Source organism: Onthophagus taurus, chromosome 7 (assembly GCF_036711975.1).
Source record: "Onthophagus taurus isolate NC chromosome 7, IU_Otau_3.0, whole genome shotgun sequence".
In the NCBI taxonomy this organism is placed as follows: Eukaryota; Metazoa; Arthropoda; class Insecta; order Coleoptera; family Scarabaeidae; genus Onthophagus; species Onthophagus taurus.
Window position 1 is genome coordinate 29001543 of NC_091972.1, and position 16175 is coordinate 29017717.

General features: G+C 32.6%; 1 protein-coding gene across 1 annotated transcript; it reads right to left on the minus strand.

The window, feature by feature from the left end:
* Positions 1 to 14882: 14882 nt before the first annotated feature.
* LOC139430565 (histone H1-like) lies at positions 14883 to 15774 on the minus strand. The gene has a single exon (XM_071197724.1). The coding sequence runs from the start codon at positions 15700 to 15702 to the stop codon at positions 14917 to 14919; it is 786 nt and encodes a 261-aa protein (XP_071053825.1). The 5' UTR covers positions 15703 to 15774; the 3' UTR covers positions 14883 to 14916.
* Between the last annotated feature and the right edge of the window lie 401 nt (positions 15775 to 16175).

The window sequence follows — 16175 nt, forward strand, 5'->3', positions numbered from 1 at the left end:
TACTCCTATTACCCACGTTTTTAACTTCTCCTTTGAACGATCCTCATTCCCTTCAATCTGGAAGGTTGCTCATGTTGTCCCCATACCTAAATCCAAGAGTCCCTCAAGTTTAAATGATTTTCGCCCAATCACCATTTTATCTGTTCTATCCAAAGCTCTCGAGCACCTTGTTTATCTACAAGTTCAAGAGTATTTACAAGAATTTAACTTGCACAACGAGTTCCAATCGGGTTTTCGTAAGGGTCATAGCACGACAACAGCGCTTATTAAGATTACAGATGACATTAGGTATGCTTGCGACAAACGTTGTGTTACAATCCTTGTACTACTTGATTTCAGCAAGGCGTTCGATTCGGTTGATCACGATCTTTTGTTAGCGTCACTAGCTGCCCTTGGATTTACCTCTTCATGTTTATCTTGGTTTCAATCTTACCTTTCCTGTCGTTCCTTGTGTGCGTGCTGATTCTGCGCTCTCGTCTGCTTGTGATATTAAATGTGGTGTACCCCAGACTAGTGTGTTGGGTCCGTTGCTCTTTTCGATTTTTATTAATGCCGCCACCCACTATATTTCTTGTAATTATCATGTGTATGCTGCTGACCTCCAAATTTACACTACGACAACTATTGATGATTTTCCTGAAGCAATTGCACGTCTTAATCATGATCTTTCCAATATTTTGGATTGGTCCAAACGTTATAACCTTAAATTAAATACTGCTAAAACTAAAGCAATTGCGTTTGGCAGTCGACCTTTACTGGCAAAGCTTAATGATTTTTCATCCATTCACTTAATGCTTGACGGAGACATTATTCAGCTGTCAGACACGGTTAGAAACCTTGAGGTGGTTATGGATTCTACAATGTCCTGGAAACCTCAAATTCAATCGGTCTGCAGAAAGGTCTATCATTGTTTCCACTCACTGAAAAGTCTCCGTTGCTTCCTTCCTCCCATGATCCGTCGTAATCTTTATTTTTCCCTGATTTTCCCCCATATAGATTATGCTGACACGGCATATAATGATCTTTCGGTAACACTACGAAACAAACTGCAAAGACTTCAAAACAACTGCATACGGTATATCTTTGATCTCGAGAGATCTCAACACATAACTCCATACCGTAATTATTTGCAGATATTAAAAAACTATTTAACAATTCGTGAAATAAAGTTTACAATCTGCCAATCATAATATTATTCTCTTATTTCTAATAGTTTCTAACAGTTTCTGCTTAAATGCTGAAATAGTTGTTTGGCTTCTAATTTCGTTATCTAAATTATTAAACAAAATAAACAACATAAAAAATAAACAATCCTGCGAGTATGAATGACTAACCTGTCTAATATACAAACTGTTGCGAGATCTTGTATTATAGGTATGTATGTCGGATACTTTTGACACTTGCAAATATCAAGGTAACAAATTATTAACCAATTTATATACAAAACACATATTTAACATATACAATCTCTCTTTCACAGAATAAAAACATAATTCTAGTAAACATATTACAACCCAAAATCGCTCGCATGGCCCTATTTTGTATGATGTGTAAACTTTGCATTTCCGATTCCCCAGCATAATAAACAATTGTAGAATAACACTCAAAAATTGGGCTAATTAATGACTTATATACCACAATTCGAACGTTTACAGATAACAACCTACAAATTCTACAAAAGTAATTCACTTTATCTTTAACATTATCAATAACATTTGCGATATGGTATTTAAATTTGAGATCTTTATCAATATATACTCCTAGGTATTTTATAATATTTACATACTCAATCACATCACTATTTAAAGAAACCTTATTAAAACAATTAATTCCGCACTGACCGAGAATCATAGCTTTAGTTTTACCCGTATTCACAATTACTTTATTAATTATTAGTCATTTTTCCAAGTTACGCAAGATCACATTCATTTTATCTGTAGCTGAATTGATGCTGCTGTCTTCAACTGCTATAAGTGTGTCGTCAGCAAAAAGATTAGGGCCTCACCATTACAGACGGATACAATGTCTTTGATGTATATGATAAACAGTAACGGACCCAGTACCGTTCCTTGTGGAACTCCAGAAGTTGTTCCTATTTCTGTAGATAGTACATCCCCAAATTTTATCTGTTGAACTCGATCGTTAAGGTGGCTTGTAAACCACATAATTGTCCTACTTCCAACTCCAATACATCGTAGCTTATGTAGCAAACGTTCTCTATCTACCCTTTCGAAGGCTCGTTTGAAATCTAAAAAGACAGCCAATACAATCTTGTTTCGTGTATCCAATACATATTTCCATTTGGATATAATCAGTTGTAATGCAGTCTCACAAGAATGGCCGTCTCGGAACCCCGACTGATAGTCAGAGAGCACTTCATTGCGAGAAATAAAATCCTTCAACTATTTATAGACCACTTTTTCCATAATTTTAGCTGATAACAAAATTATATTGACAGGTCTTTGATTTTCGCATTTTCTCGACTGGAATTATTGTAGTCTTCTTCCAGATCTTAGGAAAAACACAGTCTCTTATAGAAGAGTTCACGATCAGTAAAAGTTGATTTATTATCAAAACACCGATTGCTTTCTTATGTCATCTTCAGAATTGCCACCTTGTTCTTCACAATCAAACACCAAGGTATCTGTATTGTATATTTCAACGCTTGCCGTCGCATGGTTTACCCACTAGATCTCAGTTAGATTCTGTACTTATGTTCCCGACCCATAGTACCGAGATTTACCATAAATCGTTTGCTGTGCAGGCGATAACCCTTCGGAATAGTCTGCCTACCGAGATCCGTAATATTCCTCACATTGTGACATTTAAAAACCATCTAAAACGTCATTTATTTGCTCTCCAAGTATCTTCCTGAAAACTTTTTCTTCTCCCTCTTCTTCATTTTCTTCTGTTCTTCTACTTTTACTTTTCTTCTCTTCTTCTTTTATTCCAGCAACTATCATTATGCACCGTTTTTAGTGACCATAAGTTTAGCACAGCAGCTTGCCATTTATTTATTGTTTTTCTTATATAACTTAGTATATGGCGTTGTTTGGAAGATATCGCTTACGCGATAAATCGACCCTGTTGCCTGTATTTATGCATTAAGTTAAATGTATACATTTTCTTTAATTTGTATTTTTTGTTTCTTATTATGGCAATAAATTTATTTATTATTATTATACTTTGATCTTTTGAATCCATTGATCAAATTGTTCATCCCAACACTTTGGTGCCTCTTTAAGTCCAAATAATGCTCTTGTTCAATACATTTCCTTTTTCCTGGTTTATTCTTTCTGGTATCTTTATAAATACATTGTTAGCTAGTTTACCATTTAAAAATGCTCTAATTGTTTTATTGGCTAATTATTATTAATCGCATGAACCATAAACATTCTTATCGTTGATCTTATCATGGATACTGGTGCGTATATTGAATTCCATTCCTCATTTTTGAGTTGAAAACCTAGGTGCCAACTAGTCGTCCCTGTTTCATCGCATAAAACATCTCGCGACATTATTATTTTGTAGTTTATCGGGTCCCATATTCTATAGCCAGCTGTACAATATCCAACCAATCTTCCCAACTTTTCTCTATGTTTTATTACATTTACTAACAAAACCTTCACATATATCCAACCATTACCACTTCTTCCCTTCTATATTCCAGTCTTCCTAGCCTCCAATACATCAACATTAGCAATTTCAATTTCTATTTTTCTGTTAAATTCTAGTTCTACATCCTTTAAATATCTTTCCATTCTTTCGTTTACCATGTGTTGCACCGTTGCTTACTGAATCAATAATAAATGTAGTTCTAAATTCTTCTAATTCACAATTATAAGCAATAAAACTGACCTCCTTTTCTGCAATATTTGCTTCAAATCATCTTCCACTATTTCCTCGCATTCTCGAAACTCTATTTCCTTTTTACTTTTACAATCTACCTTCTTGTTATGTCCAATCACCGGCGCAATGTATCAGACCTTTCTAAAAGTTTTAAAGATTTGGATCTCTACTTGTACTGGAATAGATGGACACCTTTGGTTTTAGTAGTTGATTTCACACTTAGAGCATATCCCTAATAAAGAGATCAGAAGATGCACAAAGGTCAGACAACTGATATGGTATGGACACGTGGTGTACGCCTGGTGAAGACTTGGATGTAAGGAATAAGAAATGAAGGACAGAGCCACTGGAGATGAAAGAAGCCAAAGGCTTTCCAGTATTACTTTTGATTTTCCCGTGTCTTCTTAAGATGTACACAAAATTTAAAACCCAACACTTAAATTAACAAAATATATTTATAATTGTAAATGCATTTGTTTTATTGACGACATTCCCGACTAGTTTCAACCATTTTTCTAATGTTTATTACCACCACTTCTTCCTTACACTCTTTCAACTGCCTTAATGGCGTAACAATTTCATTTTCCGTGGGAGGATCGAATTTTCTTAAAGCCGCTAATTTCGCTAAACCGTCGCGTCGTTAATGTGGTATTGGACGTTATTATTCTCGGTTATGCATTGAACTGTAGCTGAATTTTATCATTTGTGTTTTCAAATAATTTTGGATAACGTTTAATTCTTTGGTACAATTTATCGTGAAGTTCGGTTAAGCTTACGCCGCGCGCCGGCGCCACGCCGTTGTCTGATATTTTGTTCATTATCATTAATAGATTATTAAATAATCTAATTATTATTAATAATGTCTAAATTATTAATAATCTAATTATTATTAATAATTAGATTATTTAATATTTAATTTAATTGTTTAATTTATCAAGGATTAAAATAAAATAAGTGATTTCTTTGGAATCAACTCTTGGTTTTAATGATGTTCTTGTCATTTTAAACCACGGCGAGAAAAAATTATAATTTCCTTTCTTTAATCAAAATTAACAGTACATATAGTGCATTGTCTGCAAATACATATTATATGTAACTCAATGGGAAAAACTGTTAAAAGTAAGTGAAGAAAATAAAAAGGTAATTTATCCTACAATATACCTACCAAAAAATACCTAATATTAAAGCCAAAATCCATGAGACTTGACAAATTGCAAAAAAGTGCTTCTCTATATGATGCTGTAAAAATGTGAAAGGAATTAGGAAGTGTACTTGAAGAAACGCATTCATCATTTATAAATTTAGCATATAAACAAAATATAAATTAACGATGGAAAAGAATCATCTTGTTCTCCAAGGAAGTTATATCCAATGTTACTGCTTTGCAATGGCCTGATATTGAGAAACTTCTCCCAACTTTAAAACAACTTTTATGTGCTGTGTACTGCTTAGCTTCAGTAGCAACAAATTGGAAATGAAAAAAGCCAGCAAATTAGAATTTTTATATAAACTTTGCAATTCCTATGCATTGCTATTTTTTGTTTTTATTTAAATATGTATTGTTTTTGTTTGTCTTAGTTTTTAGTTGCCTGATTTTGATTTTCATTTCTCTTTTGATTTAAATTATCGATTGATATAAAAAAATTACTTGATTGAAAACAAGAAATTGCATACTGAAAATTAAAAATTTAAAAAAAATTATATTTAATACATACCACTTGATAATAAACAAGACTGGATAAAAATCACAGCTTCACTGCATCATCTCCAGAAATACATAAAAAATACATATACTTGTTGCGTATAACTTATAATACGGTTTCATCCCTTGATAATGATAAACCTTGATGATAAAAACTTGGAATATTGCAATCTTACTCTCAAGTTGCGTTGGATAATGATCGCTTGAAAATATTTTTAAATCCTTTTTACTTCTTTTTTGTTCGGATTTATGTAAAGGTGGAGGTCACCTTCTTTATCCATCTTCATCAATAAATAACCAGAATCCTTTTAAAAATAAATAATTAGATAAATAATTTAAAATAAGGTAAAAATTAAAAGAGGTCTTTCTCAGTTTTTTTTTAAATAAATATACTTAGTACCGGTTTCGATAATTACTTATCATCATCAGCTAAATCTACAAGCGAAATTATAATTAAAAGTATATAGAATTAAATAAAACAAATCAATAAAATAAATAAACTTACAGTCAAATAAATAATAAAAGTCACGATATAAAATGATTTCAAAAATAAAACAACGGAAAATAAAGATGTAAAGTAGACGACACTGAACGACACTACAGGTTAAAATGGAGCAATCACATAAGAATAAAACAAGATTCACAGATATGTTAAAAACTAGAATTTTAAATATGAGTATAAAGGATTATAAATGGAGCAAAGCTGATCAGAAGAAAAGAATAGAAAGAAATTAGACTTATTAGAACAACTTGATACTTCGCCCATGAAAATCGGAATGTAAATGACAGAGTTATAGCTCGGGGCATTTTTTATCTGACAAATCAAAATTTAGGTCTAGGTCGTTTCTATTTATAGTTAAGTCAAGAAAATTGATTTTTCTATCATTTTCAATTTCTAAAGTGAATTTCAACTTCTCATGAATATTGTTTATATATTTTAACATTGCTATAAGATCTTCGTTGGTACCTTCCCATAGACAAAAAACATCATCCACATATCTAATCCATTTTTTGATGTTGTTAGAATAAGGATTAAGTTTGTTTATAATACATATAATTATTCTCCTTATAATCTAGATATATGTCGGCGATAAATCGAGATATAGATAGATCCATAGGTAAACCAATTTCAAGTTTATAAAATTTTTCGTTAAATTTGCAATAATTTTGTTAAGTAATAAATTTGACAAGTGATGTGATATCAGAAGCTATATTTGTGTATTTATAATGTTCCTCAAGTAATTTATAAATAATATCAATAGTAAAATCAGTATCAACATTTGTGTAAAGATTAGATACATCAAATGAGATCATAATATTGTTCTTAGGGTTTATGTGTTTTATTTTATTAATAAAGTCAAGTGAATTTTTTACATTTTTACAATTGAGGATTAAAATTTAATTTTGTAAAAATATCGTAAATAATATCAGTAATTTTTGATGTAGGTCATTCGTAACAAGCAGTAGTAGGTCTTAAAGGTAAATCGGACTTATGAAGTTTTATCGTGGAACATACACTCAGGTGCAAAAAAAACGCAACAAGCTAATATCTGGTAAAGTTTGAAATGTGATAACCTTTTTATTTTTTGTTCAATTTTTATGATTTTTTCATCAAAGTGTAGATAAAAATACCTAATTTCATGTTCAATATCCAGCCTTTTGTTAAATGCTGGTCATTTAGTCGGTATACAGGGTTAATTGCAACGTCGTTCTAGGATCCTAATTTCAAAACACCTGTGGAATAATTTAGTGTATAAATTGTTTCAAAATATAATTTTTGTTAAGAACCATTCGTTCCCTACATTTTGTATTTTGGTTCATGTCTCTAAGTGCATTCGTTCATTTTTAAGAGCGAAATGAATTTGTCACTAACAATTTACTTAAGATACGTTACATTCTAATAAGTAACAGTTGTAATAATTGTTCATTGTTATTCTAATGACAGTTTGATAGCATCAGTTTGTGAGACAACTAATGAAAAGAAAAAAGGTAAGAAAAGCAAACAAGAAAAAATTAAAAAGACAGAAAATAAGAGATATTATTAATGCAAAATAATTCAATTGTAACCTAAAACCTAACCCTATGTACCACTTTTTTACAAGATATTTATCTTAATACTTTATGTTACGATCTCTAGCTCTTATCACAGCTTCCATACGTCGATTCATGGTGTCGATAATATTACAAATGGACTGGTGCGTAATGTTTTGCCATTCTTCTTGAAGAACTATTCGCAGTTCATGTGCAGAAGCTGGAGCTACTTCGCGGTCTCTCATCCGCCTACCAAGCATATCCCACACATGCTCGATGGGATTTAGATCGGGCGAACATGCTGGCCATTCATTGAGGTATTGTGTAACACACATTACTGTATGAGACAATGCATTATCCTGCATTAGGATCAAATCAGCGCCTATAAACTCACTAAAGGGTTGCACGTAATTAACCAATATTTCCTCGATATATCGGTGGGCAGTTAATGATCCATCGATGATGACTAAATCAGTGAAGGCTTCCCCTTTTATTCCTGCCCACACGATTACTGAAGCACCTCCATAGCTCAGACGGGGGCTGAATGTGCATTCCGCAAACCTTTCTCCATTTCTTCTCCACACTCTTTTCCGCCCATCTGGAGAATGTAAGCAGAACCTGGATTCATCGGTAAAGAGAACATTGTTCCATTGCCTCAAATCCCAATGTAACTGTTCGGTGGTAAATTATAGTCTAGCCATCCTGTGGCGCGGAAGCAATTTGGGTCCAACTGCTGGTCTGCAAGCTGTCAACCCAAATTCCTTTAGTCTTAGGCGAATTGTCCGCGCACTCACATTTGTACCTCGGACCTGTTGAAGCGCATTTTTCGTCTGTACTGAGGTTAAATGACGATTCCGCAAAGCTATAACACGTATAAATCTGTCATCAACAGCAGTGGTTTTTCGTTTTCTACCGCTTCCTGCCCTTCTCTTATTTCTTCCAGTTTGAGTAAAACGTTCTACCACTCTTTTAATAGTGGAGCGATGAGCATGAAGAATTCTTGCAACATATTCATAATTACGCCCATCTTCAACAAGAGCAACAGCTTTAGCGCAATTTTCAGCACTTAAAATCATGGTACTAATCTTCTGTACAAAAAATCACTGTCCAACTGTCATTAGAATAACAATGAGCAAAGCCACCTTATTAAAAAGTAACGTATCTTAAGTAAATTGTTAGTGACAAATTCATTTCGGTCTTAAAAATGAACGAATGCACTTAAAGACATGAACCAAAAAAACAAAATATAGGGAATGTAGGGGTTCTTAACAAAAATTTTAATTTTGAAACCATTTATACACTAAATTATTCCACAGGGTGTTTTAAAATTAGGATCCTAGAACGACGTTTCAATTAACCATGTATACCGACTATATGACCAGCATTTAAGAAAAGGCTGGATATTGAACATTAAATTAGACATTTTTATCTACAGTTTGATGACAAATTTCAAACTTTACCAAATATTAGCTTGTTGCGTTTTTTTTGTACCTGAGTGTATTTTCAAGTTTTTGTTTTATAGTCTTTATTTGTACTGAAGGATGTTTAGGATAGTTATTATTTAATTTTTCACTCTTTTTTAAAATAGGAATTATTTCATTTTTGATATCATTATAATAAGGTAATTTATTGATAATACAATCTATTTCTATGGCGTTTAGATGTAAATTCGTTGGTGGTTTTAAGGCAAATTTATGACCTTTGTTTAGTAAGTTGATTTCGTTATTATTGAAATGTATATTGGTTAAATTAGTAATATATTTTAATTTTAATTCATTATCTCCATCTATCGAATTGAAATTATGATTATCAGGGTTATCCTGTCTTTTGAAAATATTATTAGAACGTTATTAGTATTAACTAACCCAAATTATAAATTCTCCGTTTTCCAATTGTACATCTACAGAATGCTTAGATATTCTATTAACCCATTAAGAACGCACGAAAAGGGGCGTAAACGCACCTTTTCGTATTTTTTTTTTTAATCTAAATTAAAACAAATTTTTTCTATTTATTTCATTAAACCATTAGTATTAAGTCTAAAGAATCTTGTAAAATTGTTAGTGTTAACAAAATGCACTGCATTGTATTTTAAAAAAATACAGAATATTGCTAATTTCGAATGCCACAGCATTGACTTAGAAAAAAGAACAAAATTTGTTTATACATTAATTATAACAAAACTGTTTCTATGGTAAACACTTCCCAAAATGTTGTTTTAAACATGGTATAAATATATTTATCTACGACTGCTTGGATAAGTCATCATTACCGCACTCATTTGAGGTGTTTTGAGTTACGTAATGAAGTTCATTACCGCACTGGTTTCATTACCTAACGCATTTTTAAAATAATCAGAACAGACTTAATTTATTGAAACGAGCACCAATACAAAAGAAAAAGTGTTATCTACTTATAGAGAAACAATACTATTTATTATAAACATTAATTGTTATGTTTTTACATTTCAAAACACTTATTCCAGATGAGTAAACATGTTGAAGCTGACAATTAAAAATAGACAACAATCATTTCAAAATATTTTTATAAATGTCAAATAGACTTTTTTAAAGAAATTGATTTTTTAGTAATTTTTAGCAGTCGTAGATAAAATGCTGTATATCACACGTGGGCTAGAGCATAATTACAGTACTCGTGTGAATTCTCCACACTTGTATTGTAATTATGTTTCTAGCCCACTTGTAATATAAATAACTATTATTTTATCCTAAACGAAACAATTGTAATAATGTTATAAACATTGAGGGTGCGTATACGCACCTTTGGCTGAAAACAAATATTATTGAAATAAAGTGAACTAATAGTTGTAGTTTTAGTTTTTTTGTGAACCTTAAAATTAATTTTCAATCAAGACTGCAACAATGAGGTAAATGGCATAAAATAAATTAACTAAATTTTACAGTTTAGCAATTTATACGCGTCACAGATGAATGTTATGGACGAAATAAATCTAAAGAGATTTATTGGTATTTGTATTCTGTCTGGATATCACACGTTGCCACATGCGGATATGTACTGGTCAAAAGATAATGAAGTAAATAAATTTACAACAATAAAACAAAATATTCATTTATTGGACAATACAAAATTGAATAAAAATGATAAATTTTCCAAGTTAAGACCTATATTTGACATCATGAATTGAAAATTTATGAAGTTTGGAGTTTTTGATCATTAATCTGTCAATAGATGAAGAAATAGTTCTGTATTTTGGACGACATTCCTGTAAAATGTTCATCAATGGTAAGCCCGTTAGATTTGGTTTCAAGTTGTGGTGCCTATATTCTTACGATGGGTGTCTATATCAATTTATTCCATATGGTGGGAAAGAACAAGAAAAACCTGACAAATACCTTTCTTAGGGAACGAGAGTTGTTTTAAAGTTACTAAATCCACATCATAGAACATTCTTCGACAACTTTTTTTCGTCATACTCTCATTTCGGTATTTTGAAAGAAAAGGGTGGCAAACTGTCCAATCGAAACAAAAAAAGTTATGAAGAAAAAACAACGAGGTTCAAATATTTGTGTATTTGATTCCAATTTGGATGTATTGATGGTACAGTGGAACGACAACTCGGTCGTCACAGTAATTACCAATGTTTGTAAAGTACTCCTGCAGTTACAGAATCAAAATAAGAGGGAAAAAATGGTAGTGGCCATTGTTTATCAACATGATAGATAGCGCAGTAGTCAACAGCTGGTAAATTTTTAAAATGGCAAACAGATCTAAAATGTCGCAATTACATTTTCGCTCCTCATTGGCTATAAGTTTGATGAAATTCGAAGGCCAATCTGAATTAACAAATGTTAACTGTTCTTCTTTTTACGGTAGAACATCAAGGCAAAGTTTACCGCAAGAGATAACATAGGGCATATAATAAAAAAATCGGAAGCCAATTCGAGAAAAAAGTGTAAAGTTTGCAAAAGTCATACAATATACTTGTGCAAAAAATGTAAAGTACACCTGCGCGCTGATTGTTTTGAATATTTTCATATTAATATATAATTTTAGTTATTAAATTACTCTGATTTTCCAAAGTTTGAATAAATTATTTTTTTCTAAATGACACGGTTATTTGCCAAAGGTGCCTATACACACCCCCATTTATTTGAAGCATAATTGATTTTTTTTTTTTAGAACATACTTCAAAATTATCATATTTAACATAGTTTATGTAATATTCAATTTTTAAAAATAAAAACTGATTTTTGTGGTCGTGGCTATAAATGGGTTAATACAACTTCTATACAAAACGAATTTAATTTCATAAATAAACTTGCCATAGAAAATAACTATCCCCCAAATATAATTAACAAAATACTATATATAGTATTTTATAATAAAATCAGACCCATTGTTCACTATGGATACTAATAAACACACCACATATCTATATAATGACATAAATTATAAAATTAAACGTATTCTAAAACAGAATAATATCAATATTGGTTTTAAAAATAACTACAAACTTATAGATATATTATCAAACTTCAAAAGCAAAGAACATGTGTTAAATAAAAATGGTGTATATTCTATTAAATGTAAAGAATGTGATGCTTTATACATCAGTCAAACAGGTAGAAAACTCGCAAAAAGAATTAAGAAACATAAAAATACTTCTTCATCAAATGTTTACCAGCATAAAATGGAATTTAATCATAACATCGATAACTGTAAGAAGGGTAAAAAATTAGACTAAATAGAGAAGTTGTGAAAAAGGATATTGATACAGAGATTACGAAAAATATTGTTTTGGATAGGTCAAGTCGTAAAACCCTAAAACAGATGTAAAAAACTTACAGAAGAGGTCGGTTTTGGAGAAATGTGAGTTGAGTAAATACCCCTACTCCATCCTAACAGAGATCTTTCCTGGATCGTTGAGAAGGCTAAAGTATTCATTCTTATTCTAGCAACTGTGTTGTGTTGTTTAAACCACTCGGTAACGTATTTGAGACCGTATTTGTGTTTTTAAACAGTGTTTTACTTTTTTTTTTTGAATTCTTGAAATATATTTTCTTAATTTAAAGTGTTGTCTTTTGCTGTCAGTTTTTATTTACGGTAAGTTTGTATTTTTACAGTTCATGTCTTTTTTATTGATTTATGTACGCCAGGAACAAGTCTTCTGCAATTTCTTTTTGTGATTATATCCTACATCTCATCGATTGCGTTCATTTACCTTTAATATTCAAAATATTTATTAATTACGTACGCACGTATAACTGTAATCCTATTATTGAGCATTGGGAGACTCGTATTCGTGCATAAAATCGTGATATGATAAGGAACGTTTTTCATTTTTAGTGAATCTTTGTTCCATTCGACTGAAAGAAGTCGTGAAACAAAATTGACCTTGGCCAATTGTTTAAATTTTAACCAGTGACTTATCCAAAGAGCCTGCAAATTTCATTTCAAGCTTAAACGCAATTGCGTCCACCTCCTTTCTTTAGTTTTATGACGGTGTTTTATGAGGGTGCAAAGAAAAAACCACAACGACTGTTTATATACAGGTGTCCCGTTAAGGGTACGGAGTGGCTGTATCTCGACAACGGTAAGGCCTATAGGTTTGGGAAAAAAAATCCTTATGAGCAAAGTGAGCAAGAGAAATAGCTGGATATTATTTGGAAGTTCGTAATTCGACCGCTAGGGGGCGTAACTACCATATAGAAACATAAAATTCCCGCTATCTTAGAAAGTTAGACGATGAGCTATAACTTTGACATCATTTAGTAGCTTGGATAATACCGCATCGCTTTTGTTCTGCGATATTTCTCATATCTGTCATAATAAGGGAGGGGGAGGCCAAGGCGTTTTCAAATGTTTACATTTTAATATCTCCTGGACCATTCAACCGATTTGAATATTGCCAATAATTGATAAATCGGAGTTTACAAAGTTTGTATGATTTAATATAATTTTTGAAAAAGCTTTAACACGTCAATCTTAAAATTACTCACTGTATGAGGTTCATTTGTTCTTCTGTTTTTCATGCTTTTCTTGTTGTCCTGAAAATGTGTTGATGGACTAGGAATTGGCTGGAAGTCGATTGCTCTTGTCCCTTTTTACTTTTTCGTTTGCTATTAAATTCTCGGTATACCGTTTCATTCCGAGTCTCACGGTTCTTCATCTTATCATATTAGTTTCTTAAATTCTATCGGGATGCAGCTGCATAACTCCCGTTTCAGGGATTTTTCCATAAACCGTTTATAAGATTTTATCGCCTATATCCGCTACTTACGGACACACTGTATGTGATTTCATATGTAATTACTTTCATTTGATTTTCTTTCCTTAATCAGTTTATTATGATTTTAATGTATATCTAATTTTTATTAATACCCTCGTGGGGTATATATTTTTTATTATTAAAGGTCGGTTGCTTGGCGTAGAGGGAACGCCGCGCCGTATAAATAATAATAATATGTTACACGATAATGTGTGTAATGTGCCATCTTTTTGCTTATGAAATTGTGTAAAACGCATGCAAATTATCAATATAATAATTTCATATTTTCGGACACGTATAGGCCGATTAAAAAAATCTTAAATTTTTGAGTCATCATTCCAAACGTATATTCTGTAGGTTTTCTGTGTTGACTATGTCTGTAATTGAAAATTCGCATTTTATTATTAATATTTCTTTCGGGGTATGGTCTCACAATATTTTGTCGTTTGGAAGTTCTGTTGGAGGTGGCAAAGTATTATTGCTTACTAACCAACAACCAAATGTGGAAACCAGAAAGAAGCCTCCATCACTATTTCGTTCAGCATATCCGCATTCTATTGTTGTGAACAGATCATAAGCATCACAACAGCAAAACAAAATAACTGAATGATAGTTTTTATAATTAAAAAATATTATTAAAGTTGTTAAAATAAATTAATAAAATTTTATATAAATTCATTTGCAGAATTTTAGGCGTATAAGAAACGTCATGCACTGACTGTCTATGATGAGTGTCTCCGTGTGCAGAAGGCCTAAGTAAATTTAATAATTTTTTAATCTATACGTATAATCCAATATAGACTTCAATCAACTGTTTAGTAATTGTATTATGTAGTTACTTTGTATTATATTTTCTAAAATTATTTTCGTCCTGGGTTATTCCAGAAATAAAATTGTTTGAAATTTTCAATTACCACCGCACAAGTGGTAACTACTGCGAATGGAACTAAGATGCATTCTGCCGGAGTATATTATGTATAGATTAAAATTATGTTAGAATTCTTTTTCGTTATACCATTATTGGCCCTGAAAAGGGCCTTTGTGTGGCGGTTTATGAGAAAGCCCTTAATTGTAACTGCAGAGCTCATTTTCTTTTTGGTAAACTTCTCTTTTTCGTGGACGACGATTTCAATTGTGCAGCACCACCAGCGACTTTCTTGGCGGTTTTAGGTTTCGGCGCTTTCGGCTTTTTCGTCGGTCCCTTGGTAACTTTTTTAGCTTTTGATGGTGCTTTTCTAACCGTGGGGTTTTTTTTTACTGCGGCAGTAGTAGAGCTGGTTACTTTCTTTTCTCCAACCGTTGGCGACTTTTTGGCTTTTACCGCAGCCTTCTTTTTGCTTTCAACAACAGGGGTACCGGATACCAGCGTTGTTTTTGCCTTCGCAGCTGAGGAGGATTTCTTCGTAGAGGTAGCTCGAGCTTTGGCCGTTTTAGATACGGCGGCGGCAGGTTTCTTTTTAAGGGAGGAAGTCCTTGCTCTGCCAGACTTTTTTGCAGAGGCCGATGGCAGTTTAAACGATCCTGACGCACCTTTACCTTTAGTTTGGACAATAGCGCCTGCAGCGATGGCGGTCTTCAGGAATTTCTTAATAAACGGAGACATCTTCTCAGCGTCAACTTTGTAATTAGAAGCCATGTACTTTTTAATAGCTTGAAGCGACGATCCGTTGCGTTCCTGAAGGGTCTTAATCGCATTATTCACCATTTCGGATGTAGGTGGATGGGTGGCTTTTGATCCCTGGCTTTTCTTTTTCTTCGTCGACGAATCGGAGGAGGAACCACCGGCGGCTGCTTTGTTTTTTACGGGTGAAGTGTTTTCCGTTTCGGAAGATACGGGGGTTTGCTGTTCCGTTTGTTGTACATCCGTCATTGTAGCGGCAGTTTGTAACAAAAATATTTTTTAGAAAAACCACGTGCACGAACATCAACTTCGTACAAGTTATTCACAAACATTTTCCTCAGAAAATTGAACCCAACGTTGAATGTACATACCGAAGCCGAAAACCATCGAAGGTCGATTTTCCTCCTTTCACACTGCTGGCATCACAACGGCTGTCTCGTGTTCGCAACTTTCTAGAAAAAGAGCCCGCTTGTGTAGACGTCGCGACGTAAATATTCCCGTTAGGTATTTCAGTATAGTGGAAGAAGTTAATTCAACGTCTACGTAAAAAATTTACTTGTGGTGGTACGATTTCGTTGTGTAGCGACGGTTGAAAGTATAAGATGTCATTGACGTGACCGTCGTCGTAAACTTTAGCGTCGCCGAATTTCGCGCTTATGTAAGAACGAACTGAATTTTCAAGGAGAATAGCTTTCTTAAACGTTTTAAAACCACCGGACGTG